This window comes from Cyprinodon tularosa, unplaced genomic scaffold (genome assembly GCF_016077235.1).
Source record: "Cyprinodon tularosa strain WSP-4 unplaced genomic scaffold, ASM1607723v1 ctg8, whole genome shotgun sequence".
Lineage (NCBI taxonomy): Eukaryota > Metazoa > Chordata > Actinopteri > Cyprinodontiformes > Cyprinodontidae > Cyprinodon > Cyprinodon tularosa.
The window spans coordinates 2,050,132-2,077,698 of record NW_024039562.1 but is presented as its reverse complement, the minus strand read 5'-3'; the positions used below and the strand labels follow the sequence as shown (position 1 = coordinate 2,077,698).

General features: G+C 36.4%; 1 protein-coding gene across 1 annotated transcript in view; it reads right to left on the bottom strand.

Moving 5' to 3' along the window:
- The window catches only part of LOC119774137 (metabotropic glutamate receptor 7-like), a 119,188-nt gene that overhangs the window by 37,941 nt on the left and 53,680 nt on the right, over positions 1-27,567 (bottom strand). Inside the window, exons 3-6 of the mRNA XM_038271510.1 lie at positions 14,990-15,125; positions 14,232-14,386; positions 10,530-10,667; positions 4,924-5,124 (exon numbers count right to left, since the gene is read on the bottom strand). Of these exons, the coding sequence (XP_038127438.1) occupies positions 4,924-5,124; positions 10,530-10,667; positions 14,232-14,386; positions 14,990-15,125 (630 nt within the window). The remainder of the gene's footprint in view (positions 1-4,923; positions 5,125-10,529; positions 10,668-14,231; positions 14,387-14,989; positions 15,126-27,567) is intronic.

The window sequence follows — 27,567 nt, the reverse complement described above, 5'->3', positions numbered from 1 at the left end:
TTATCTACAATTCTGCTGTTGGTGATTTCCTCCCTTCCTGGTACGTATGTCAACAGCTTGTCTTTTTCAACAGTATTTGTGGAGGCTGAAGCACAAAAATAGAATGAGTTTTGACCATTCCTCTTTTCTTTTCACAATGTCTCTTGTCCAAAGTCTATGACACTGACTATGATCTCTTCTTTACAGCAAAACCTTCAGGCTTTCTTTTGGATTCAGCACTGCTAACTGTCACGACCATGAGAGAGGATTTACTGTTTGCTCTTTGAACCATTTTTATCTTGATTATGCCATACAACCTCAAGCAATAACCCACTGTAAGATTCACAGATTGCCCATTTTCAGTTTTCTGGCAGATGCCCACAGTTATCTATTCAAAATATCCTTGTATTTAAAAGAGTTTATGATGCAAATCGGGTTACATTTCCCACATTACCACTCATTTTCACAAACATCTCAGGGCTCACTTCATATATATTGTGTACGTTGGTAATTGCTCATTACTGGATTAAATCAAACTTGATTCATTTGACTTTTACCAAAGACCATTGTCACACTTCTGTTAGCTAAATATAATTTTTCCTGCTAATCTGATAGACATCACCTCAGTGCATCACAGCAGCTGAGCTATCAGCTCAGACTCTACCTCAGGAACTCTTTTGAACTCTTTTATGTTTACTTATTATTTCATGTATCCTGTGTTAATTCCAGTAGCTTGTAGTGTTTGCATAGTTTATTACACATAATAATTCTGTGATAGGTATTAATATGGTCAATAAATAAAGCACCCTTTCTGTTTAAATTGTGGTAGTCTGCTATTATTTATACTTCAGTTACCGGTTTTCTAAAAAGAGTAGAGCCAACTTGAACAACTTGAATAGACAGAGACAAATATTTTCCTTGTGGTTAATGATTAATAACTCTGCTTGAAATTTAGACATCCAACGAATCCAGCCACAAAGGTAAGTGGTTAATAACACCTGGTAATTAAGCAAATTGTCAATTATAATCATTTAACTAAAGATCTTTGCTTGGTTTTACCCTTGATTAGAATAACATATTAATTAACTATAACCTCAGGTTCTAGTCATTGATATGAGAGGTAAAATTACAGAACACCTTTAGAATATTATTTTGGCACGTAGATACTGTAGAATATGAAGTTCATTATGGAAATTGCTGTATGCCAAAAAGTTGCAAGTGTTCTTTAGCTGTGAATTGTGAAGACTTAGCCTGGGTTTTCTCAGTTCCACTAGTTATAAAGAAAGTTTTTTTTTTGAATGCATGTACATATGAATACATTTTCCAATTACTATCCCCAAATTAGAAAATGCTGCAAGGCACACTAGCTCCACATAACAGAACTATAACGGACCTCTAGGGGGAGAGGATTATCAACTTGTATATGACCAAAACCATAGACAATAGTATGATTTAATGTTTATGGACTGGAAACTTTGCAAAAACATACTGGATGCTTGCCTAGATGACTCAGAGGTTTAATGTTATGCAAAATTACCTTAATAAACATTTTGTAACAATCATATGTGTCCTGAAGCCTGTTTATGAGATTCACAAATGAAAGAAAAAAAAAACCTTTCACTTCCATCATTACCTGTTCCACCTCTTAGCTAATGTGTGCTCAAAATACTCAGAAAATTATGTCCTTTATGATGTCATTAGGGGAAATAAGTTGTCCAGAGCAAAACAAAAACAATAATTTAATACATTGTAAAACATTTGGGTGCCATACACAGAAACACAGAGCAGTTGGGTATTCTTTTAGGGATTTCTATATGGCTGCAATGTCCTGATCCTGTCTCTCATTGGATTGTTATCTTCTGCTGACTTTTCCCATGAGATTGCAGAGAGTTATGCAGATAGTGTCCAGTTTAAGGTTCCTGAACCAAGGTCTGCATACCTTTTGCTCAGTGCTGAATTGGTTCAATGGGATCCAACTCTGCTTGATTCGGTTTCCAACCCTTCCAGTTGTTATGCCTGACAGTTTACCATAAAGTTACATTTGCATTTTAATTTTCTCCAGTCTGGTGGGGAGGCAAATACATCCTTCTGTTCATGGAAACTTTGTTGATGGGATTGTGCCAGATAATTCTATGTATAAACTTAAGCTTCCATTTGTTTGCACTGGGCTATCTCCTTAAACCAGGACAGTCTATAGACCGATTCCCCAAATCCCTTTAACTGGACAGCAGACAATGCTCTTGAACTGCTAAGCCTTATCTGGAGATCCCCAGGGCTGCTCCCCTAAATTGTCTCCTTTTTCTCCACCTTTGGTTCCAGATAACCTAAATTCATTCGGGCATAATCATTTCATCCAGTCTTCGCTAGAAGCTGGAACGGCTCATCGGTTTTCTAGAACTTTTTTGTTCTATTCTAGTTATTTGTATTTGTTCCAGTGTTTTATTTATTTATTTTTCACCATCCACTGTATTTCTTTGTTGTTGTTTTTTTCCATTCCCTGAGTCGCATCTGTGGTGCATTTGTTATCAGCACAACTGCTCCTTTTGTTTACTATTATTCTATGTATGTATATCGTTCTGGCTCCCTTGCATGAATCAAATACTCCTGATTTTATAGCTTTTGTTTGAGGTTATATTTTTGTCATAGTTTATGTTGGTTTGGGCTGTTAGATCATTCTTTTATGTTCACCCACTCTTTGTGGCGCTGTATTGTATACGAGTTGTTTTGACCAGCAAGTTCTAGACTACCATCTGCAGGTGTTCTTCTTGCTTTGCCTTGGCTGGTTTATATGGCAATTTAAACATAAAACACGACAGGTGTGGAATTTACTTTCCTGTTGTTTATTATATCAAGTTGCTGTTGCCTTTGTGTACTTTCTTTTTGTTTATTTATTTTTTTTCTAAAATGAGTAGTAGCAGTAATGAGCGCAGTGTGGATGGGTATGATGGTAGCCAAAGCAGAAAATTACCATCTTTAGAAATAAAATGCCTGACAAAAAAAACATTATAATCCATGCTGTTTTTTAGTTTTTGTCCTTTTCCAACCACAAACCTCAGTTGATACTTTGCTGAGATTTCATGTGACCAACCAAATGCTTGCCAAGTAAAAAGAAAGGAAATAAAAACAATACATCACTTTCAACTTTTTTATATTAGAAACTAAAAGGTGTCCATAGGTCCCTTTGACTCACATATTGCTTGCAATGCAGTATTTTAAAGTTTATATCTCTAATCTTTCCATACAAAAGAATTTTCTGCAGTTAAATTAGATGGTGATCACTTTGGAGTAATAAATCCACATTGTTTCTAAATTGGATTTAAGTTTAGACTTTTTTAAGATATAAATATACTTGGATCTCAGAGATTCCAGGTGTGGCTGTGAGCTTAGGATATTGTTGTTATTCTTCTGGAAATGTAACCTCTCAGCTTACATAAAGCATTTTCACAACATGACGGTGCTAACATAATGTATCTCCATGGGAATAGTGAGCTTGAGGTGATTATTATTAATCTTCCACAACCAAAAGTCGGACTGGGTTTCAATCAAAAATTTTCGATATGATACCAATCCCAATACCTATTTCAAATACTAGTTTTATAATATCAATTCCAGTAAAAGAAAATTACATTAAATATTAAAGTATAAATCTTGACTTTCATTTTTAAGTTAGATTTTACAATTCAAAGCACTTTTTTAACATAAAACTTATTTTCAGTGCAAAAGAGAACTTGCAAATACATGACAAGACAGTGGCTAATGCTCATTTTTACATATTGAAGACCTTTTTACTTACCTTTTTTTTCAAAAAGATTAACATGTCTGCTTTCTCAAGCAAGCCCACTCCTCGCTGATGGTGCCTCCAGCAGTAGAAAGTGGACGCTCTGAGGGTTTGGATGATGCTTTCACACAGATACACCTGATTGCCAAATTTGTGCACCTATTAAGTTGCAATAAAGCTAACAAAGGTAAACTTGCCTGTCGATGAGGCAAGTTTAAATTTCTCCGGTGGTGGAGATTTTGAATCACCCAGCTCCGGTTTTCTACTGCTTGTGGGCTGCTGAGAGGAGGATGGCTGAGCAACTTTCTGCTCTTAAATTGATCCTGTGCACAATTAGGTGCTATATCAAGTTAGTGGTGTCGCCAGCCTTAGCAACTGTGTCGTTTTTGCATACCGTATATTGCGTCGCGCACTCTTTGCATCAATCTTTCTAAAGTGATGCCACACTTTGGTGGCATATCTAAGAGGTTTTATGAGGCTACCAGCAAGTTCACAACAAAGTCATCAATCATCAAAACCGAAAGACGAGGCGTGTTTTGAAAATTTGCAATATTACAGCATTTTTGTCGGTACCATAAAAGAACCGAGGTACAGTACCCTCCCCAAATCAAAAGCACATGTAGCCCAAAAACATACATTCTACTTTAATTTTACCAGAATACCTTCCTGCACATGTTTAATGTTCCCCAATCTAACTTTCCGCAGTTACTTTTTTCTTTCCACTGTTTCATGAAGGCCAGTTTTAAAGAGTAAATGAAAATCGTCTGAATGACTGATTGTATCTTCTTGAGCTTTGCTATGTTGCAGCTTCTCTAAGGTTACCATATGCATCTTGATTGAAGGCTCTTCTCCCCTGGCCCGTCAGCTTTGGTAGACGGACATGTCATGGCTGCTTTCCGGTAATCATAATTTTATATACATTTCTGGGTTTTCAGGACAACAGCACATACCCTGCTTCAAACCTCTAAACCACTTTTTGGTCTTCATGAGGCTTTTCGTTGAGGTGGCATCTGGAAGTAACTCATTAAACTAGAAATCCTTTTGTGGTATCAGAATACAGAGGGCAAGAAAACACATGCCCATATGTATCTGATGTTTACGGTGAGCATATAGTTTAAAAGTAATAACTTTATATAATGAGTAAACTTGTATAATGTTTCCCCTACCATTGAAGCTGGCATTGCGTATGTACTTGAGCAGAGTCTTCCCATCTGTGGACTCCATTTGTGGACAAACGCCAGGATGATTGGGACATAAATCCTTGTGCATGTTGTGCAGAGCGTGGGCCATGGCATACACAGCGTCAATCACAAACTGCACCTTCCCTTCCTGCTCATACTTGGAGTCGATCCCAATCCTCTCCTGGCCTGTGGGAAGAAACAACAGTTTTTAACTGAATGTGCCGAAAAGCTGTTAAACTTTATGTTATATCAGCTCTGACAGCTTCTGTTTTTATCCGGCTCCTCATTAACGTTTTTTTTTCTGTTTGTTTTACTTTAGATTCTGAGGGAATTACAGCTAAAGGGGACAACGTGTTAGAGGAAATAAGAAGACGTGTTTAATTCCCCAGTGGGTTATATCAACTCTAAAGCAGAGCTGTGAGGGAGAAAAAAAGTGTTTGTGAAGAAATTCAGCATAGTCAGACTGAATTACTAGGCTGTGCTTCAAAGTAATAGGCAGGCAACAATGAAGCTCATTTGTCCCATCTGAAAGGAGATGAAGATCACCATGAACTTTAGTTACAGACTCAGCTACACTGGTTCCCTGCTTCTTTATATCCCCCTGTTCCTGCACTGCCCTTTTAAGATGGGCTGCTGTAAAGGTTTACCTCATTCTGCAGAATACCCAAACACAACCTCTTCTCTTGGTTTTTGTTGCAAGCTGAACTTTATTCTAAGAGATAAAAGCTACTTTTCAAAGGTTGCCCAAAAATTATAGTAACAAAAATATTCCCATTACATTTTATGGTTATCATTGTAATCTTCATTGTAATTATGATTTTCAGGCTCCCACTTATCAAAAGAATGCATCACCAAGAAAACAGAAAAAAAAAATTTATTTCTCAGAGGTAGATGTCTGCAGGAACTCAGTAATCATGTTAATAAGAAAAATGAAAGCATGTGGGAGACTTTTTCGAAAAGGGAATGAGCTCGTAAGCAATCTGCTCTGACATTTCAGTCCATTTCTTAGATCTTAACATACATCTCAGCCCACACATAACCTTTTTGATATTTCTAAGCTCCACATAAGGAGTTCAGAGAACAGTCTTGGAATTGAAAGGTCTCCTGGCAGAATTTTACATTCTAATGCTCTTGTGCCTGTCAATAAATTTGAATATCCCCCAAAATAATACTTAAAGTATTTCTTTAATTATATTCAATGACTAAATTCACAGGTTATATAAATTCATTAGATTATGACCTAACTCAAAATTCTGTTTCTTAGGAAATTAAATTATTGCATAAGACCAAAGAAATATGATTTTTAAAACATTGCCATGACATGATGAAGGGGTTTGACTCTACAGCTGCGTTTGCTGATAGTCCTCCACACATTTTTAAGGCTACAAGTAAATCAAATAAGGTCATTGTTAAGAATTTGTCTGTTCGCAAACAATTTATAGAAAAGTTATTCGGAAAGTAAAACTGTACTAGCAGAAGATTCCCAAGGATAACCTTAAGAAGGTTGTGAAACAAAGCCTATTCTAAAGTTAATTTAAAGGACATAAAAATGCCTTTAATTATTTATCTTTCCTAGTTAAATCATTTAGTTTTCAGGGCCTTTTCCTCTGACTTTTCAACAAGCATTCTTGGGAGTCATTTTGTTGCAGTTTTGAAATTAGGCACTTCACACCCCTCCAGGTACGTCTCTGTCCATATTTCTCATTTGTAGAGGTACGATTACCCAGCAGTGCAGAAATTATTACCAAAATATATTAAAAAACCTCACTAACAGAATAGGTTTAAATTCAGCCTTACATGTTCAAGCTAAAAACTGATCCAGAGTGTGCTTAATATCAAAGAAATATATAATCTTGTAAATGGTTTTAATCCTGTGAGCAACATGAAATTTTAAATTCTTAAATAATAGCAGTGAAGACCTAAGCAATTCACAGCAGGTAACATAAACGGTAAAAATAAATAGTTACTGACAGTATTTGATCAAACTTCATGTCAGATACCTTTTGAAATATAAATGCTTCCATGATATGAATGAACACAAATGTCCAAGACACTTTCAAGAATGCCCATTTTCTCTCCAAATTGTTCTTATTTTTCATTATGTGTGTGTGTGCTATATTCTCAATCTGAACAGAGTGTTTTTACAGAAATGTCACTATGTCACTATTCTTGAACATGTATTGTGTGCATGACCCCAACAAAACTAACAAGTTGGCCAAAGGTAGCATCAAGAATATCACTGACTGCATTTAGATCACGTTATACAAGATTTAAAAAGATGACTAAACAGACTGTAAAACTGTTTGTGTAATATTGCTATACTGTGAGGTTGTGTCCTTAACAAACTTAAAACATGCCAAGGTAACATAAGCTATTAACATTATAGCGAGAGAGTTATATCGACATGTCTATTATAACACTTGTTGGTTGGCTTTTTTTCATCTTCCGCAAAATACCGCTATGTTATGTCTGTTGTTACTGTGAACAGAAGGAACTGACCCTTCTTTATACTAACCGAGGTTGCTGAGGCACTCATCCCCTTAAGTGCTACACATAAACAGAGGAGTTTCTGCACTGATGTTGGTATTTTCTATGGAAACATTTATTTAAACTGGAACTTTGAAGAAGTTCTGATACCGTGGGATGGCGTACTGACTTGTTTGTCTTAATACACCCAACAGCCAAACATATAAATTTATCTGTTTGTTGCCTTAGGATCCTTTATAATGAATTACAAAAATACTGCATGAAATAACAGATCCACTAGGTTGGTCAGCTGGAGGTCTATGATATTGTTTAGAAGTTCAACTGCAAATATTTTGATGTATTTGAAAAAGAAATTTAACAGAGAATAAGAGAACTGAACTACAGAGGGATCACACTTCTCAGCCTCCTCAAAGCCTTTGCTAGAGTGGGTTCCAGGCACATCCCACCGGAAGGAGGCCAAGCGGACAGCGCAGGACACCCTGGAGAGATTATGTCTCTTGACTGGCCTGGGAAAATGTCGAGACTCTCCGAGGTGTCTCGGGAGAGGGAATTGTGGGAGCCTTTGTTAAAATGACTGACAAAGCCAGACAAAGCAGAAGACTATGAGTACGATGATGTGACAAGTATGAGAACTAAGTCTTTGGAAAATGGATTTTGCATGATAAACAATACTGTGGGATTGTGCAAGGAATTGCATTTGATGAATTGGGTTAATACGCCATGGAACACAACATTTAGATTTATTTGTTTGGTGCCTTGGCATTATTTAACATGAACTACAAAAGTACTGTGCAAAAAAATTGAAGTTTTATTGGACCGGTTAGAAAGAAGTCAATGAACTTGTTTTAAAATTCCAAAGCAAATGCTATAAATACTGTGATTTAATTAAAAAAAAATAAAAAATGTTATAAAGAGAAGAGAGAACTGAACAGACTCAAAAAAATGACCTAAACAGCATCTAACAATATCAACACAAGATTTTAAGACGGAATTAAACCTTTCTTGACTTTTACTGGCTCCATATACAGTACACAAAAAAGAAAATACATTTACCAGCTAATACAATTTATTTTGCTTGAGATGACCTCTTTAAAATATTTTAAAGAAATGTACCAAAGATAAATGATTACTTAGTTATTGCTTTAACAGCCTCCACAAGGATATATTTAGGATATGTATTCAAACTATTGCTTTTTTTATATTAAGCCACTCCTACACCAGAAGAAATGTCGGAAGCATCTTGCCTAGGCTATGGGTTACTGGGGTATTATGAAGTGGACCAATGTCCTCTTTTCAGATGAAATTGTGTTGTGCATTTCATTTGAAAAAGTTCCGCAGTCTGACGGAAGAGTTAAAAGGAACCGAAGAAGGAAATTAAGCAGCTGGTGAGCTTGTGTAAATACAACAGCCTGAACGTGGAGCAGACGAAAGAGATCATCGTCGACTTCCGGAAGAATCAGCAGCACCAAATTCCTGAGGGTGCACAACCCAGACAACCTCACCTGGACAGTAAACACCACCTCACTGGTCAAAATCAGACTGTTAAACGGTTGAAACTCTAATCAAGACACAAATAAAGACTCTGCATCACACTTGTAAACATCGCATTTGCACTGCATGGTTTAAGATGGTACGTGTATAAGATTTTCAAATCCCTTTAAATAGAACTCAGCTCAATGTTCCTACTGCATTTGCACCATGTTCATTTCACTTTTGTAAGCTGCCTCTTCAGTGTTGAAAAGCTATATGCATTGAAATTTCATTTTGTATACACGCTGTGTATACAAAGTTATCGTCAGTTTGTAATAAAGTCTGTCCTAGTCTAAGTCAAGCTACTGAGAGTCCAAAGAAAGGTTTCCATCCTCAGTGAAGATTTAATGGTTTTTGTCATCCGAGGTTTTGGTCTAAAGTGTTTTCTTAAGATCAAAGTCAGCATTGGCCAGGACATTTTTAGCTCAATCAATGTTATTTTTCTCTGCTGGTGAATTTTATGAAGATATTGTTTTGCACGTGGTTCCCTGAAGAGGAAGAAGCAGGAGACCAGACAACAAAGATGAGCTGTAGAGCCCAAGCTTAAGCATCTTGGGCCCAGCAGAACCACAGGTTAGTTACCTCACTAACTGTTCTACACTAGTCAAAAAGTCAAAAATTGATTACATATACTCTAGATCAACATACCTGCTGCAAGGTCAACATTTTTGTATTAAAAGGATATTATTAGTTTTATCAAACATCCAACTTTTTTGAGAAACTCTGAGATCTAAAGTATACAAAATCCTTTTTTATTTGAATTAATTAAAACTAAAACTATTCCGATTCACTAAGAAGCACATTTATCAGCTTGGCAAGGGGTCTAAAACAAATTAAAAATTGCAACATAGTTGCTGTACTTTTTAGGTTAGAGTGAGAAAAAATAAATGTGTTTTGCTGTCACTTTGCAAGAAGGCCCCTTAGAGCAAGTGGAGGAGCATCTTTTGTCTTTGACACATGATGAAATTTCCCGTACAGGGGATTTCAAAGGAAACAAAATCCCTCAGCAAACTGTAATTTGTGTCAAAGCGCTATTGCCGTCATCAGGTATGGAGGGAAGATTAATACAGCAACCCACATTCCCCGGCCATCATGCGCGTGGATAATTCATGCAGTGAAATGCCTGTCACACTATTGGCAGGCTCAGTTTAGGTAACATGAGAATACATCACCACTGGAAACAATACTATCATTAATAAATCACCAAGATGCTGCAGTAGCAGAATGGGCTTCTAAAGAGAATTAATTCAGCTTTGGGAAGATTTTTCTGTAATTTCAATATTAAATAAAATATAGTCTGGCTCTTTGTACCAAGATAAAGGGAGAAAGAGAGATACAAAACCTAGGAGCAGATGGTCTGCTAGAGCAGTATGACGAATGCATGTAGAGCATTAATTATTCTAATAATACAATTTATCTGTCCAGCACCCACCAGGTCCCACACCTGGTGTTAGACAAGGTGTTTAAAATCAAACCAAAAAAAGGCTCCACTGCCTGTGGCTTTTATTGTGAAATATGCACATAATCTTCAAGCCTTATTTCAATAATTGCTTAATGCCTCTATACACATTTACCTGTGCATTTGCGGCTGCTGTCCTCTCTCTTTGAACCACTGAGCAGTCGGCAGTCAAAGTTTTCCTCCCAAAACTCTGCAAACCACACGTTCCTGCGATTGTTCTCCAGGGTGAGACCCATAAAGTATTCATCAAATCCTAGGACATAGGAAAAAGAGAAGAGCTCAGTTCCGGACCCATTATCAGTCCTGCAGGAAATAATGTCACAGACGTGATTGTAGTAATGGTGAACAGCTTGCCGCGAGGTTTTGGAGAAAGACATGCAAGCACTTCTTCATCACATTTTGACCATGGTGGATCCTCTTCCACTAAAGCACCACAGAAATTTAATTGCAACTTTCATCTAGGAAATGACATTAATTAAAAAACAGGATACATTATAAATAACGCAGGCTTTCTTTGTGGCACAGCAGCCCAATGCCTGAAGCTGGGAGGTGCTGGAGGTGTTGCATTGGGGATGCTGGAGGTACTACTTTGTAAAATTTTCTTGAACAGACACTTTTTTGTTGTGAAATTAAGCCAGTGTGTGTCAGCAAATAGTTTTGAGACAAAACTTTATGCATAGAAGTGTTTAATGTGTTTTTGTTCATAATATACTGCAAAACCAACAGTTTTCAGAGCAAAAAGTAATATTTTTTTCCCTTTCATCTAGTCAAGCCACATGGGTTAAGGTGATGGAGGCTTAATTAGGCTGAATAATTTTGCTGATGTTAATTCAAATGATGCAGAATAATTTTACTGATGTTAATTTCAATAGGCTGTCAGTGATGCAGGGCGATAACTAACATCCCCTATGCCTACATAGTGTACATTCTCTCATTTTACATTTAGCAAGACATCTAATGAACTAATGCTTCCTAGGTATTATGCTCCCCTTAATACTTACAATTGTGTGTATGGATAATGACACAGACTGGAGGCTAGGCATGTTCCATTTATGATTTCAATTTAAAATAATCTGTAAAAGTACAGATCTATGCTGGAAAGTGCAGTATGAAATCCTAAAATATAAAAATAAACAAAATTAAAGCTTTTAAAGACTTATCATTGACCTGTTTTTACATTATTATGCAAACACAAGTATCTCTTTCTAAAAAAACTAAAATCAGTTCTTCAAACTAAGCCATTTAAATGATCTGGCTTTAGCATGTGATATGAGAAAGAGGAGCTTTTCTCTTTCAAAGTGGTTTTCAGTCTTATCACTTTAAACCCATCAAGGTTATAATTTCTCTCTAAGGACTGTTGAAAGTCAGGGGGAGAATCTTTTACAAATTGCCTGCTTAAGCAGTATCACGTGCAGCAGCAAGTGTGGAACTCAGTCAAAAAAAATAGTTAATAAGTGATGTTTTTTTCATCTACACAATCTGCTTAAAGGGTCAAAATTGTGTTTTAGAAGCGGCATAGATCAATGTTTTACCACTAGAAAGTCTTGCCAATTTAGTGTGGTAGCTCATAGCAGGAATACACACCATTAGAGCAGATACACCTTTCTGACTTCAATTATTATCAGTGACTTTTTCTGAGCTTTTTGAAATGTCTTTATACAAACCTTTAAATTAGAATTGGGGCGCTTAACATTACCATTTAAATGTAAAAGTGATCTTAAGAAGATTTTATCCAATTGTCAAAAGCAGAACTAAGAGGAACTCTTTTTCTTCAAACAATCTAAATAGCTAAGTTTCTGTAATGTAAAATGTTTTGACTGCTCATAGTTTGTTAAAAAGAAAAAGCCAAACATTGTATCAAAGCTTTTATTTTGCTTTTACTTGATTTATAAAAAAAAATTCTAAACAATTATTCTTTATCAATGCAACAATTCTAAAAATATACATTTTATTACCAAGGATCTATTTCTTAATTAATTAATGTATCAGTGCAGATTATTTCCCTAATGATATTTAAATAATTGTACTCATTATACTACAAAAAAGAAGGGTACAATTTGCTTGTTTAATTACCTATTCTCCTTGTCAATAATGCATGCATGCATGCCTGCCTGCCTGCCTGTATGTATCCATGCGTGTATGCAGGCATGTATGCATGCATGCATGCATGGGTTGTGGGTTTAAAGCTAATTACTCTGTAAGATTTCAACCCAAAATGGTTCACAATGATATATTTTAAATGTTAGTATGGCCATAGTCTTGGGCTGTGAGTGAGGTGGTGGTTTTGGAGGTTAGCTCTGGTTAACAGTAGTAATCTCAGATATGTAGGATACTGCTCACAGTCCAGAGTGGCAATTCTTATGTTCTCTGATTCTTTAAAGAAAATTTGTTTAGGAAGTCTATTTTTTAGTTGCATATCCAGTTATTTGTGTAGTGCTGGCTAAAGTTTTGCAGCATATAGTGCCGTGTAAACACTAGAGTTGTGTTCCTCACTCAGATTTACTGAAATTATTTCTTGGTGTCTGAAGCATTTTAGGTGATTAAATCAAAAATACAATTGCAAATGGGCTAAGAATTAACAAAAAAAATTATTGACTTACAGTATCTAACTACAAGTTTAGCAACCACTCACATCTTATTAGTTAAAGCTACAGTGTGTAACTTTTAGCGACATCTAGCGGTCAGACTGCAGACTGCAGCAACATGAACATCTCCCCCCCACCGCTTCTCCCCCCCAACAGTACGGCGAGCGTTACGGGACAAAATGTCTTCCACGACGTCCGCATCACCTACCTTCTCAAGTGATGAGGTTTGTTTACATAGATAATTTTACAGATAGTATTTCATTAGTCTGTGTAGGGTATAGATTTCATGTAGACTTAAGATAATAAATATACCCGTTATTTTTTCTACATCGTTGTGACGTTTTGGCGATCTCGCAATCGCTAGTTTGTTGGCTCTGCGCTGGCGTAGCGCAAAGATGTCTGCCTCCATGGCTGCGAGACCCGCTCCTATGTAATTATAAATAACGAATCCTAAGGCAACGCAAATATTAAGGTTAAGAGGCTGAGCTCGTAGATGATGATAAATAACATAGTTACGTATAATATATTACATTTCTGACTGTATATCCCTGTAATTATTTCACACTGTAGCTTTAATAATATAATATTATTTGTTGTAATTTTGGTGAAGGAAAAGATAAAAAATATTTGAACTTGTGGCATTTAGCAAAAATATTCAATTCTCAATTCCAAAAAAAAAAAAAATAGCCTGATTTGATACCAAACACTGTTAATCTTATATCACTTTTTATACAGTATATGTGAATATCATCTTTCATTTCTGGATCATAGCTATTCAAGGTTGGAATGACAAATGACAGCCTGCACTTGTTTGGGAAAACTGCTAAGCAGTTAAAATGCAAATGCTATTTTAACTGAGCAAAGACGAAGTCTGTGTGAACTTAAGTTATTAAGGAAACTGTCAAGAAGTTGACATTATTATATAGATTAACATTATTATCATTTCTTGCTTTATTACGTGGGAGAGGTTTTCTGATGCTTGATCAGTTCATTTAAAGTCGAAAAGGCAGTCTGTGAAGATGAGTCATTCCTATCTCCATCCTACTAAACTGGGTTCCAGTTCCTCACCAAGTGTTTGGTGAATTTTCCTAAACATCTTTACCAAAAAGGATTTCCCTACCATATGTGTTAAAGAGAGAACCCTCAAGTTTAGCAGAGTGTAGAAGAAAAATGTGAAAGACATAGATTCAAACAAATTATAGTGCAGCCTGTGGTGTTTATGATGCAGAAACCTTCAATGGAGGAGCGTTTGGGCAGTATTGTGACTGCTCCCACTGCTATATCTTCTAGCTGATGGATAGGGCTGCCCTTGGACCCCCAGCTGTCAGAGCCAATCCACACGAAATGGCCCACCTCGTTGGCCCTCTTAGTGGCGTTGAGAACTCCTCTGCAACGACATCCGTATGATTATTAGAAGAGGGAAAAAGGGAGTGAGAAAGGTGTGCAGTTCTGTAGTTATCAAACTAAGGCACAGCTAGCCTTAAGCAGCTCTTTGGATAGAAAAGGTCTCTCATGAGGTTTTTCTCATTAGAGAATGTACCAAACGAAGGTTATTACTGTTCGTATTTTGAGCTGTGTTCCGGGAAAGAAGAGATGGTAATATTTAAATAAAACAGAGCATGTCTGCAGGCAGACATGCTTATTTTGTTATCATTTTCACTTCACTTCTGGATTCTTTATTCAAAATGTTCATGTGCTAAAGGTTGATTCTGTGCCTCACTATACAAACATTGCTGAGGGGGCATTGTAAATCAAACAATAACTCTTTTACTTTGTTCCAACCTGAATTCCCTACTTCTCCTCTGAGCAATGCTTGTATTGTTGTAGGTATGTTTGTGCAGTCAGCATGGGCTCTTGTTAAAATTGCATTTCTAGCTTGTTTAATTTTTTCAGAACCTGCTGCTTGGAGATTACAAGATCCCAATAAGAAAAAAAGTGGCACGTCAGAAGCAACATGTATGAATCCAGATTGCGCCACTGCGCTCCTCACCGTATGTCTTCTTCACTGGCGAAGATGATGATTGCCCGTGCATTGCGCGTTTCCAGCAACTGTTGGATGGTTTTGTCGTAATCCTCCGTCTTTGGGTTGTGGGGAATTTTCAAAGATTGGGCTATGCAGATTCCACCTTAATAATGGGAAAGAAGGAACAAATGATAAGGCCTCACCCATTCACTTCAAGCACAGTCTCTCACATCCTCGGGTCACAAAAGCGGGCATTTTTCTAATGGAAATTTCTTAAATATGGATGCGAAAAAACAAGTCTAAACATAAAAGAAGGGCTTTGCTAAAGCTGATCTGTCTTCTATAGAGTCTAAACGATATCCTTACAGCGTATACATTTACATTTTGGCAACGATCTGCAAACCACAGCAGCCTGAAGTCTAATACTTACTGTATGGTGAACCTTCCTGCTGAGTGCCGGCATCATTTCACAGACAGAGACAGTAACAAACACATCTGCTATCACAAATCCAATAATCCACACCCAGTGGGACGCAAAGCTACAGATTTAATATTATGGATTTGAGAAGAAAACACCAGCTCGACATTGAATTTTCATTTTGCGTCATTATCAAACATCTCTTGCTGAAACCTGAACTGATCTGATAGCACAGCTGGCAGTAGCAAACAAAGAGGATATTAATACAGACAATAAATCACTCTCAGACAGGTCATCTCTGATGAGCTTGTACAGGATGGAGAGCGCTGATTGCCACACGCCGCTCTCAATGGCTTACATATTTCCACATTTTGCTTTAAGCAGATTATTAGATATTGTGTTATTTGACAGCTCAATATGGGGTAGGGGAGCGAAATTCTGTCTTTCACTAAAATAACCTGAAACAGGCTTTTCCTCCCATGTGATGTTGTAATTATATGTGCGGAGGACGTGCTAACCTTTTGAGCACTAGAGATAAACAGATAATATGATAACCTGTGCAGGAGGACATTCTAACTCCTGCAAGCCTACACTGAAGCAGCAGCTTGTGTCCCGAGTCAACAGGAAAGCTTTACCCAAACCAATTAAATTTCTCCCACTCAAGCATTTTAATAGTCTACCCAATAACCTCTCAGTTTGAGTTTCCCTGAATAGACAGAGATATGGAAGGGATCTCCTAATTGCCACTCTCCTCAGGCTCATTACTTTGATATAAACAGCTTTTAGCTGGCAGATCACACACCTACAGTCACGAATTTTCCATGGCATTTCTTAAGGCAAAGAAAGAAAAATGATAACTGTTGAACCTCTTCATAGATATGTGTTTTTCTAGCATCAGCAGGCAAAGCTGTTTTTTTCTTTTGATGTAAGAAAAGACACCACAAGTGTCAAAAGGCTTCTCAGATGGCTGCTGTTATCCAGCTGGAATGGACTAAACATAAAAATGGATGACCTGCCGGTGGCAAAGCCGTTGCTTAAGGGTTTGTTGTAACTCCTTATGAGGAAAATGGGCACTGTATAATTTGTACAGAGATAGCCAGGCTGCAGGTCTCTAAGGATGAAAACTAAAGCTCCTTTTCAGCTCAGAGAGTTCAGATAATTTTAGCCAGAGTTCACGCTGTATGAAACTGCTCTTCCAGGTTTCTGTTTTCCGAGCCATGTGATGAATTAATACAGCTGGGTGCAGACCAGGAAGCAGAGTGCTAGTTGAACACACCTCTCTGCAGCTTCTCTAATGTCACCCACTCACTACTCCATCCAGACAGCGTCTTCCTTACAAGAAATCAAATAAACTAGAGCACAAACCCAAAGGAGTAAAAGATTAAAATGACTACAATTGGGGGAAAAATTTAATCTGTTTGTTTTTGTTTATCTATTTCTTCAAAAAGTCGGTGTGAATGACTTTATTTGTGATAATCACATTGATTCATCCTGTCTTAAGCCGGGCAAACACTGTACAATATTTTTACCCTTTTCCGGCCGATTCTCCTGTCGTGATAGAATTTTTCGATCGGGCCAACTTTCACCCTGATTGTGTGTCGTGCATCATGTGGTGTACAGGGGGTGACGAGGGCTGATCAGTCACTCACGACCAACCCCTGATCAGGAATCGTAACGTCGGGAGAAAATCAAACATATTTGAAATTCAGACCACCTTACGACAACGGTCGTAAGGTGGGCATGCACAAACAAGTATTCTTCTTCTTCCTCCTAACAGACCAACATTAGGTAATGAGGTTGTACGTTTGAAAGAATCTGCTCCACTTATCACCTCTGTATCAATGAACAATACTGCAGAGGGCAACCATTTCATTCATTCCCCTTCACAAATTGATGATCTTGTCGATGGGGTTACTAGTTTCCTGTGTACTGCCTTAGACAACATGGCCCCCTTTGAAAAATAAAAACTGGTTTAATGTAGATTTGCATACTTTGAAGCAAAATACCAGAAACTGGAGAGAAAATGGAACTCTACATGCTTATGGGAATCCTAACTAGTCTGTAAAAACAGTCTATTCCAGGATAAAATGACCCTTCATAAAGCAAGAGCATCATATTTCTCCTTATTATTAGATGGATAATAAGAATAATCCTAGATCTCTTTTTAATACAGTTGCCAAACTCACACAGAGCCATACCTCTTTTAAACCGTCTATCCTACCAGTTATGATTTTATGAGATTCTTTTTCAATAAGATTGATTCTATTAAAAATAAGATCATTGGTCCCCTCTAAATAAAATTGGCTTATCTCTGGAAGGTGAGGCAGCATTGAGGTACCTACAGTAGAGGATCTGTTTTGATTCAGTTGAACTTTCAGAGTTAGCAAAACTGTTATCTTCATCTAAACCTTCAACTTGTATGTTAGATCCAGTTCAAAACAAGTTATTTAGGGAAGTATTACCCCAGATTTCCACCACCTTTTTAGATGTGATTAACCTATCCCTGTTACATTAATTAATTAATTAAACCTTTACTTAAGAGGCTGTCTCCTCACTCAGATGACGTGATCAATTATACTCTCTAAGAAATGCTGGGTTGTTTTTTTAACCCAACAGTTAGGTTGAGCCTGCTGGATAATTTAACTGGGTTATTTTCATTAAATTGAGTATTCTGAGAACCTAATTCACTAGGTTAATTCTCATGGGCTTAGAGTTATGAACTGTTGGTTTGTAGTTTCTATGATGTTGTGTTGGTTTATATGCTGGAGGTTTCTTCCTGTTAAAAGGGAGTTTCCTCTGCAAGAATGCTTGGTGTGAAGGATTGCTGTCGACAGAGATGGGAAGTAACAAAGTACAAATACTTCGTTACTGTACTCAAGTAGTTTTTTCTGATATTTTTACTTTACTTAACTACTTATTTTTATGGCGACTTTTTACTTCTACTCCTTACATTTTTACACAAATATCTGTACTTTCTACACCTTACATTTAAAAAAAAATTGGCTCGTTACTTTAGTTTTGAATCATTTCAATGGAGTTACCGTTATTTTTCACGTCATCAATACCAAATTCAATCTAATTGGATGGGAATCTACGTTGCATTTGACGCACCACTACAAGATGAATCGACAGATTCGGCGGTATTCATTCGCGGCAAATCATTGCAGCTTGGTGGCGTTAGCATACTAGTATGAACGACGAGATGATTGAAAATGAACACAATGGAGATCTAGTCCTATTGGCAGACATCCATCTAAAATGTAGGCAACGCCATGAAAAAGTGGTTTCTACTTTTACTTTTATACTTTAAGTAAATTTACAAGCCTGTACTTTATTACTTTTACTTGAGTAAAGAAGTATGGTCTGGTGGAATTGTCTCTGTAAAGGGCTTTAAGATGATATGTGCTGTGAATTGGCACTTTATGAATAGACTGAATTAAATTTAACTTTAACAGCACCTACCATTTCTTTACTGTTTCCCCTCTATTTGCAAGTCCTTTACATTAACTCCAAAATGACTTAGAAAAAACGAGTATTGTGTAAACAGGACCTTACAGACATATTTACATCTGTCCCATTTTGTGATATTTTATCCCATTTTTTTAACACACTTCAATGTTTGGTTGTGGAAATTTTATGTGATGGATGAACATCAAAGTAGAGCATAGCTGTAATGTTGAGGGAAAATTGTACCTGGTTTAAAAGATCTTTTTAAAACAGAAAGAAAATGCAAATACGATTGACCAAATAGTGTCTTTAAATGTAAATTTTTAAGTTTTGCCACAGATTATCAATAGGATATGAACTTTGACTGGATTACTATGAACTCTATTGATCTTGTGAAAAATCTATTGATGCTGACAGTGGCATATTTAAATGTGGGGATGACATTTTGAATCTGCAAAAAAAAGATAAGGTTTTGTTTTACCTAAGCATATCCTCGTTCTCTACTGCATGGCTGTTTTCAAACAACAAACAGAGCTGCTGTTTTTTTCACCAATGTTCTCTTTTTTCTTTTCACACTTTCATAGAAAATGTAACATCGAGTCTACGTCTAATACTTTCATTGTGAACAGAATCACCAAGCTGAGCTGTGGATCTGAACAGGTTCTCCAGGGTTAACTTGGTTGTTCCTCTGTTGATCCACTTAAACCCTGTTTTAATGGTTTTGAAGTCTTCTCTTCCTTTTTAGATGATAGGTTAACATTTCTATTTTTTTTTTTATTTGAACAACTCAAAATGCATTGAAGCTTTAACAATCATTGATGGATTTTTAAATCCTAACCCTGCTTTAGAATTCTCCACAACTTTTTCCTGACCTACTGCTGCAAAGCTGCTGTGAAGCATTTGGTTTTAGTTCTTCTTGATACTGTCTATTTCACAATATTCTCTAACAAACTCTCTTAACAAACCCAAGGCCTTCACAGAGCAGCTGTGATAGAATACATGCAGTTTGACTAACTGGGTCTGTTTGTTGATCTGGATTTTATTTAGCAGGATCAGAGTAAATGGGATGATTGCTAATGTAAACCCAACCTTTTAGATTTTTCTCAGTAATGATTTCGCGTTTTCTTTTTAATCGTTCAACTAAGCAATAATTTTTTTCACAATATGAAAATCTATTACATTAAATACCAATTTATACATTGCAGATTGTGGTTTTAAAATGGTTATAAATTCCACAGCAAAGCACTTTCAATATGTCCAGTTCGATGTAGTATTATGGAAATACATTCTGACTAAACTCAACTGAGTTGTGAAAAGACTTTCGAGATCTTGAGCAAAGATAGATTAAAGGTCACAACAGTTATTAAAGCAGAGGCCACACTGATGAAGATAAAAAGCATTTGGAGCAAAGCCCATCTTCACTGAGAAAATGCTGTGGGCTTAAAACTACCCCAGTGCTTACAGGCTGGTAGTTGTGCAACAGTGGCTAAATTATTGAATACCTGAGAAATACCTCATCTGTCAGTCAGTCAGATGGTTGGGCAGAGAGAGGAGGGGAGGCTGGCATGATCAAAATGCAAGTGTTGTGTCAGTAGTTTCAGAGTGCTGCACAGCAGGTCGGCTTGCCTTCTGCTGTCGCTGGAATGGAAATGGACTTGAAAGAGTCCTCATCTCAGTCAATAGATTTAAAGGAGAGCTGTGTGCCTGTTCTGTTTGGTGATGTCCAATGTGAGGCAGTGAAATGTCAGACCCTGGGAGATAAAAGTGTTTCAGATAAGCAGAGGATGCAAGCACCACTTGTCCTAAAATTTTTATATTATGTAAATATACTGTATTTTAAAGACCATTTATAGTGTTTTTAGTATACACATTTGAAACAACATGCATTATTGAGGCTTTGCCTTATTTTCTATCTCACTATCAGAAAAAAAGGTAATTTAGAGAAAACACAAAGATTATATTTTGTTTTTGGGACAGTGGTTCATTTAAAGTTAGAGGGTATCTGTACATCATCCCAACACCTTATAAAATAAATCCAATATAAATACCTTAACCAGCTTTAGCTGGAGATCATCCTTGTGTCTATTTTGCTTTTTCTGGGTGGTCTGTCCAAAACATATTTTTTCTTGTTGTTTTCCTACAACTTACAGGTTTTCAAGTCACTTTGTACTATGATGCTTAACTAAAGATATCATAGTTCTTAACACAAAAAATAAATAAAATACTCTGTCCTTTTTTACTCTAACATCTTAGAAGCATGTTAGGAAAAGCAAATGAACAAATTGCTTAAGATCAAAAACAGATTAGATAGTTCAGAGATAAAGTTGTGGAGAAGCTTGATTAAAGAACATCTTGTCATAGAAATGAAAGAAAAGTCATTGCAGGAAAAAGTTTGAAGAAAGCCATGTAGCGGAAACACTGAATGAAGTAGTTTAGCCTAAATTTAGCACATTGCAGGTTATCTACAAAGATTATGTGTGCAAATTATACCAAGTGGAAAACTGTTTCGTCTTCTCCATTTAAATGGGGACTTTGAATATGTGACTTGCAGTTTGAGATATATATATATATAATAACTTATTCTTCACATATAAGTTTATATCAACGTGCCACTAACAGGGGTGAAACATTTATTTACATAAAGATATTGTAAGGTGAAGTTAAAAGATTAAATATCAATTATGAAACCTGGAATAGCATACTTTGTCATATTTTCATGTGTTTTTAAATTATGCAAATCTTTTGAAGATCAGGCTGTATGAGTGATGAAAAACTACGCTATTCCTCACCCTGAGTATACCATCTGTATGGTAAATTCAGTGGTGATCATCGTGGGAATGTTTAACATCAGCCAGTACAGGGAAGCTGTCAGAGGTTATCGTACAAGGAGCCAAATACAGGACAAAAAAAACTGTGGAAATCCACATAAATGGACAAATTTAACAACAGTTTTGTTTGTTGTGAGAGAATTAATAATTACAGCTGACTTTTGAAGTGGAAAGATATTCTTGAATGTTCAGCATTTTCAATTAAGTATGTATGTATGTATGTATGTATGTATAAATATTTTATGATTTGATTAAAGTGCAGCTGTGATTTATGTATGTACATGTGTTTATATGTATGTGATGTTAAATATCTGTGTGAAAGTGTGAATGGAAAATCACTTACAGTACAGTTCATTTTAGTTTGTTAAATTCTCTTATTAAGGGCAAATTGTAAGGGAAATTGCACGTCTTAGCATTAAATTAATCTATAAGCAACAAAATTAAATCAAGTTGATGGTTATCAGTTACTACCTCGACCCATATAAAATCTCCTAGGTTTTAAAAGCAGTTCCTAGAAAACCTAAAGCCTGCCAACTATTGTTATATATGGGGAACAGTAACTCATGCTACCCTGTAACAAGCTGCTTCTCTCCTCAGAATCAGTTAACATGAAGTCCTTGCTTTCTTTTGATGCCTTGTAATCCTTGAATATTATTTGCCTTAAACTAGACTTACATTTTCTTATATTTTGTGTATTCCCTCTGTCTGGTCCAGATTTGCTATCACAAATAGAACATCCAACCATTTGATTAGACAGTCGGAGTGCACCATTACAAAACTTGAATAAATGTATGAATGCAAAAGGGAAGAAGTAATGTTTGGCCATCACAGACTAAATTTTATCTATAAAAAATCTCTAAACTCATAGGCCTGCTGTTTCTTTTTGACTGTTTTGGTTGAAAATATAGTGAAAATCAATTCGAGAATTTTTCAGAAGATGTCACTAATATGATGTACAGTAGGTATAATTGAGAAAAGGAAAGCCATAAACAATAAAGGACAAACTTATAGTAGATTTAAGATAAGAATAAGCTTGTAAAGAATTTATATAATGGCTGCTGTATTCTTCAACTGTGCACCTCTGCAAGCATGCCCTTATTGAGAAATCATAAGAGAGGCATGAGGAGAAAAAAGATAATGAAATATTTGGAAATTGAAGAAATTGGATGAATTTTTCAAGCTATTCTCTTCCGTCTCTTGGCAGGAGCCCACTGCCGACAGCAAAAATGTTTTTCTGTTTCTCCGGCTTGAGTTCATGACCCAGACGAACACAGTGATGGTCATAGTTCTGCTGGTGTTTTTTTCCTCTTAAAACAGAGTGGTTCCTCTCTCTTTTTTAAGGAAATCACTTCCAAAGCTTCTAAAAATAATATTTGCAGATCCCACATGATTCAGAAAATGAATTGACTAAACCATTGAAAATCATGTGAATTTATTAGGTCTCTAAGTTTGCAGCAGGTGGAGGTTTGTTTCTGTTATAGTACCCGGACTCGGACTGGTAATCTGTGCTAACGGGGCATTTGCCCATGGGCCGGTCCTAATTTCAGCCTGCGAAGGCCGGCCCTCCTTAAATCATACCGGCCCCAACACTTACTCTCCAGCCGAAGCACCTACCTGTGATGGTAAACAATCAAGGAGCTCAAGGAGTAATACAGTGTTAACAACCTAAATAATGCATGCAATATATATAGCCCTTCATTGTCCTGCACATCCTTGTGACAGTTAGCATATGGTTTAATTTTCTATTTCTTCAAACTGTAAAATCCTTGCAACAAACTAAATTATGATAAAACTAAAATGCTTTCTTTAAACCAAACTATGATGTTCTTCTTATATTTGGCGAATTTATGTTCCAATATTTTGCAAAAATATGTTGCGGTGCATGTGGTGATGGTTGTCAGGTGATGCTTGAAGATAGATTGGTTAATCCACAATGTGTATTGGTATTGTGTTTTACATTTGAGATACACGTTTGACTTTGCTTCTAATTTTTATGGGGGGGCGTGGGTCTGTAAGTGGGCCTGTGTGGATGGAAAAATACCAGGGGCTCATAGTACCTGTCTTATCTATATTCAGAAGGCTGGTAGGCCATATGCATTCATTTAAAATGGGTTTGTTTAAATTCTAATCAGTCAACGTTGTAGATGGCAATTGCTTTGAAAAAAGAAAACAAGAAAAAAGAAGGAAGAGTGTTGGCTAAGAGTTTAAAATTCTGACCCCAAAAAAGGTTAAAACAGAAAATGGGTTCAGGTTGAAGTGGCTGTCTTAGGGCTTACAGCTAAAGCACAGATCCAGACATATTTTAAAATCCCTACACACCCCAAATAAATGCTGGTCTTAGAACTACGAACAACAGGTGAATACATGTTCAAACAAGAACAAAGATTATCATAAATAAAGATGATTCTACAAAAAAGTTACTTAACTTTAAAAGTGAACCGAGACTGTGGTTTGACATAAGTAAGAAATTGTATAATAACAGCCATATTCTGTTGTTATTTTATTGTTTAATTTGTGTTATACTTTTCAGGACACCTCCATGGTAATGTAAGAGGACTGTACGTATATAAGATATTTGAAAGGAAAGCATATATCTGCTCTCACAGCCTTATAAATAGAGATTATAACAAAGAAATCCCTTACCTAAGTTATGCTCAGGAGTTTATACATTGTGTAATAGGGGATTTATGTTGTCTCTTCATTTTTCAGTAGGAGTCAGACATTTTTAAAGTTAAAATATGGAGGTGGTAACAAGGGTAAAGTTACTTCCATCCACCATGAACACAGCCCCCAGAGCCCATTCCTGTGGAGATAAACAATACCAGAGGAGTAAACACTGGCCCAGGGCGAAGTGTGGAGCGTGGTGAAACAGGGACACAGGAAACTGCATGGAGCCCCCCCATCAGACTAGATAAAACTGTATGTTCTGCCAAATCAGAGCAAAAGAAATTAAAACAAAAAGAGAAAAATACATTGCACTGGCATGAAAAAGCAGGTTAAAAAAAGTTGTTACAAACAGAGACTAATGATGTGTTAGTGAACAATTGAAATAAAACAGTCAATGGTAATTCTAAAGAAATAGGTTTGTTAACCTTTGTTTAAAGCAATTTAGAGTGTAAACACTTTAACATTCATCAGAGAGTTTGTTCCAGGTAAGTTGAGTATAAAACACTGAGTATAGAAGCTTGGTGTTCTGAATACATTCAGTAAACTTGGGCCAATGTTTTAATTGCATATATTTTTTTAGATTCTGTTGGTATATTTGTCATTCAATCCTGGTAATGTTTTTCAGGTAAGAGAGGTTAAAAAAATGTCTAAACTTATGTGTAGGTTTTAATAATGGTGTTTATGTTCAAGATATCCAAAATTTCCATCTACAATAATAGTAAATGGTAATTAACGTAATAATAATTTTTAATTTTTACTCTTTAAATTTTATGTTACTGAGTAGATTTTTTAGTATTTGATTAAAAAAAATTTCATTATGTTGAATTGACATTTTCTAAATGCTATTATATTTTTGTTAAAACATGCTAGTAGTGATTCTGAATAAATTTAAATAATCAAATTTCCTTGTGTTTCTTTTGACGTAATAATATTTAAGTAAAAATGGTTTTCATTTTTTTTATTTTAAGAAGTTTTAAAGCAAATTTATTTATTCATTTAAGTAAAACTTAGTACTCGTACTAATTGTAAAGTTTTTTTTTTTTTTATGATCTGTATTTTATCCCAAGCTCTACTTTGGTTTTGGTTATCAAAAGCCAAGTCACCTATAGTTGCTATAGTTGCAAAAATAGCTTTTCTGAACATCTGCTATGTAATAAACAAGAGAAGCCATGTTTAATGCATTTGTCCCTGTTTAATAAACAAAACAAAACAAAAAATCTGTCTACTTCAACCAAATGACAAGAAAGAATTTAGAAATGTCTTTATTTTAATCTGAAATGTGAAATATAATTCCTCTTTTAAAACTTGTTCTTCTTCAACATAACCGTTCGTAGTAAAAAAAAAACCTGGATTCATGCTACCAAAACCTAAAAATCCAGGTGCATTTTGCAACAGTACCCTCAACAGCTAGTGCAGAGGTATATAGAATGCTCCATGCAGCAGAAGTAAGTGATGCTAATTTTTCACAGTAGACCTGCTGATTATTCATTTATTCCTGGTCCTACAATCAACTTGAAAACAAAACGCAGCCTGAACCTGTGACCTTTGCTCTGCATTAGAGTAATATGTCAAAGAGGGTTTCAGTGATCATCGCTGCTAATTTCATTGGGCTCCTAGAAGTTCTCTGCTTATCTGATTGCCACAGGTCATGCACCGCATTAACTTCCTCAATTATTCATCTTCATTGCCCTCAGATCTAAAAATGCTTCTCACGATGTGAGACCGGGTACTGCCATTTTGCTTGGTAATATACAAATCCCTTTAAATTAGAAGCAGTTGATTGCTTCAGCCCTCCAGTTTGCTCGCCTACTCACCAGTACCCTCCAAACCGGAACCTCCAGGGTTTCCAGAATGCTGAAATTATATTTATCACCTCTAAAGTCAAACGGCAGACTTAATCCCTCCGGTCTGCCTGCATTAACACTTGGGAGCACATCAAATTGGGCTGACATGCAGCCTATATTCACGTTCTACATCTCGCTGCCCTTTTATATTCTGCTTGCCTTTTCCACTGATGGCCTGGGATGCGTCAATGTCGTAGGGGCCTTACAGAAAGACTGCAGTCTTTTTTTCTGATACGTCATACCTATTCCCTCCTCTTTTTTCAGTTGCAGCGTATAAGGCTTACATGTTTACAGGCAAGTCTAAGTTTCACATCACTGTTAAGGCTAGATCTGAGAAAGCTCTGTGTTGGCAAGGTTGGCAATCAATTCCTCAGTGGTACTTTGTGGGAGGTTTTCCTCAAATGCAGGCTATGTTTTTTTGTTTTCCTGATGGGAAAAACTGAACACCACCGCTCTGGCCTGAATCCAGACAGACACAAAAAAGTAAAAATGAGATTCATCTCTGCCAGAATTACCTGCAGCCAGATGGAGGGTGCACAACATGAGGAGAGACAGTGGAGAAAAAATAAAATAAAATATGAGAAAAAAAATGGAAAAGATCAATACAGACTGACCATTACTCTAGTCTCAGCTTGGGGTAATGGGCACCCATATTGCATTAGTACGCGAGATGGTTCTCCTTGAAGTGGTGAAGCGAGAATCCTACTAATGCATCTGACATTTGGACGCAAGTGAACGGGGCAGCCACACAGAAATGTCTCAAGGCTTTGCAGCTCAGCTTGCAGGGATGCTGCAATGTCGACCAAACAATGCTGCTCTCCGTTTTACATTTGTTTACAGCAGAGATTTTAGAATAACTGCACTGTCCTTTCCTATTAACTAAGATTTCTTCAGACAGATCCATTGAATGAATCCCGTGACTGTGTATGCTATTATATAATTAATGTGTTTATTAAAGATAAATCCACGGTTACAGGAAATGTTCCTTTAGAGGATATAATTCTCATTTGTGTATGAATACAAAATAATGTGGCGACTGGAGCTCGACGGGAGCAGAATGAGTGCAAAACAACAATAGCTATAATTCCGTACCTCTTGTGTTGCTGTTTGGGAATCATAATTATATCACTCTGTTTACAGCTCTTTGCATAAGAAAGAATAAGCATTAGCAGCAATGCGTCTGTGAAGCTCAGCTGGTGGAAGCACTGTTTATTTCAGGACATGAGACGAACTCAGACTTCCAAAACAAGCCTTTAATCAGGACTTTTCTTAATTCACTACCACACAGGGTACTTCATCTCTCTTTTTTTCTCTCGATACTCTCTTTTTCCGTCTTTTGATGCAAATTATACAGCCACAAACAGCTTCTTAAAGTTTTTGTGTGTGGACACACTGGACACG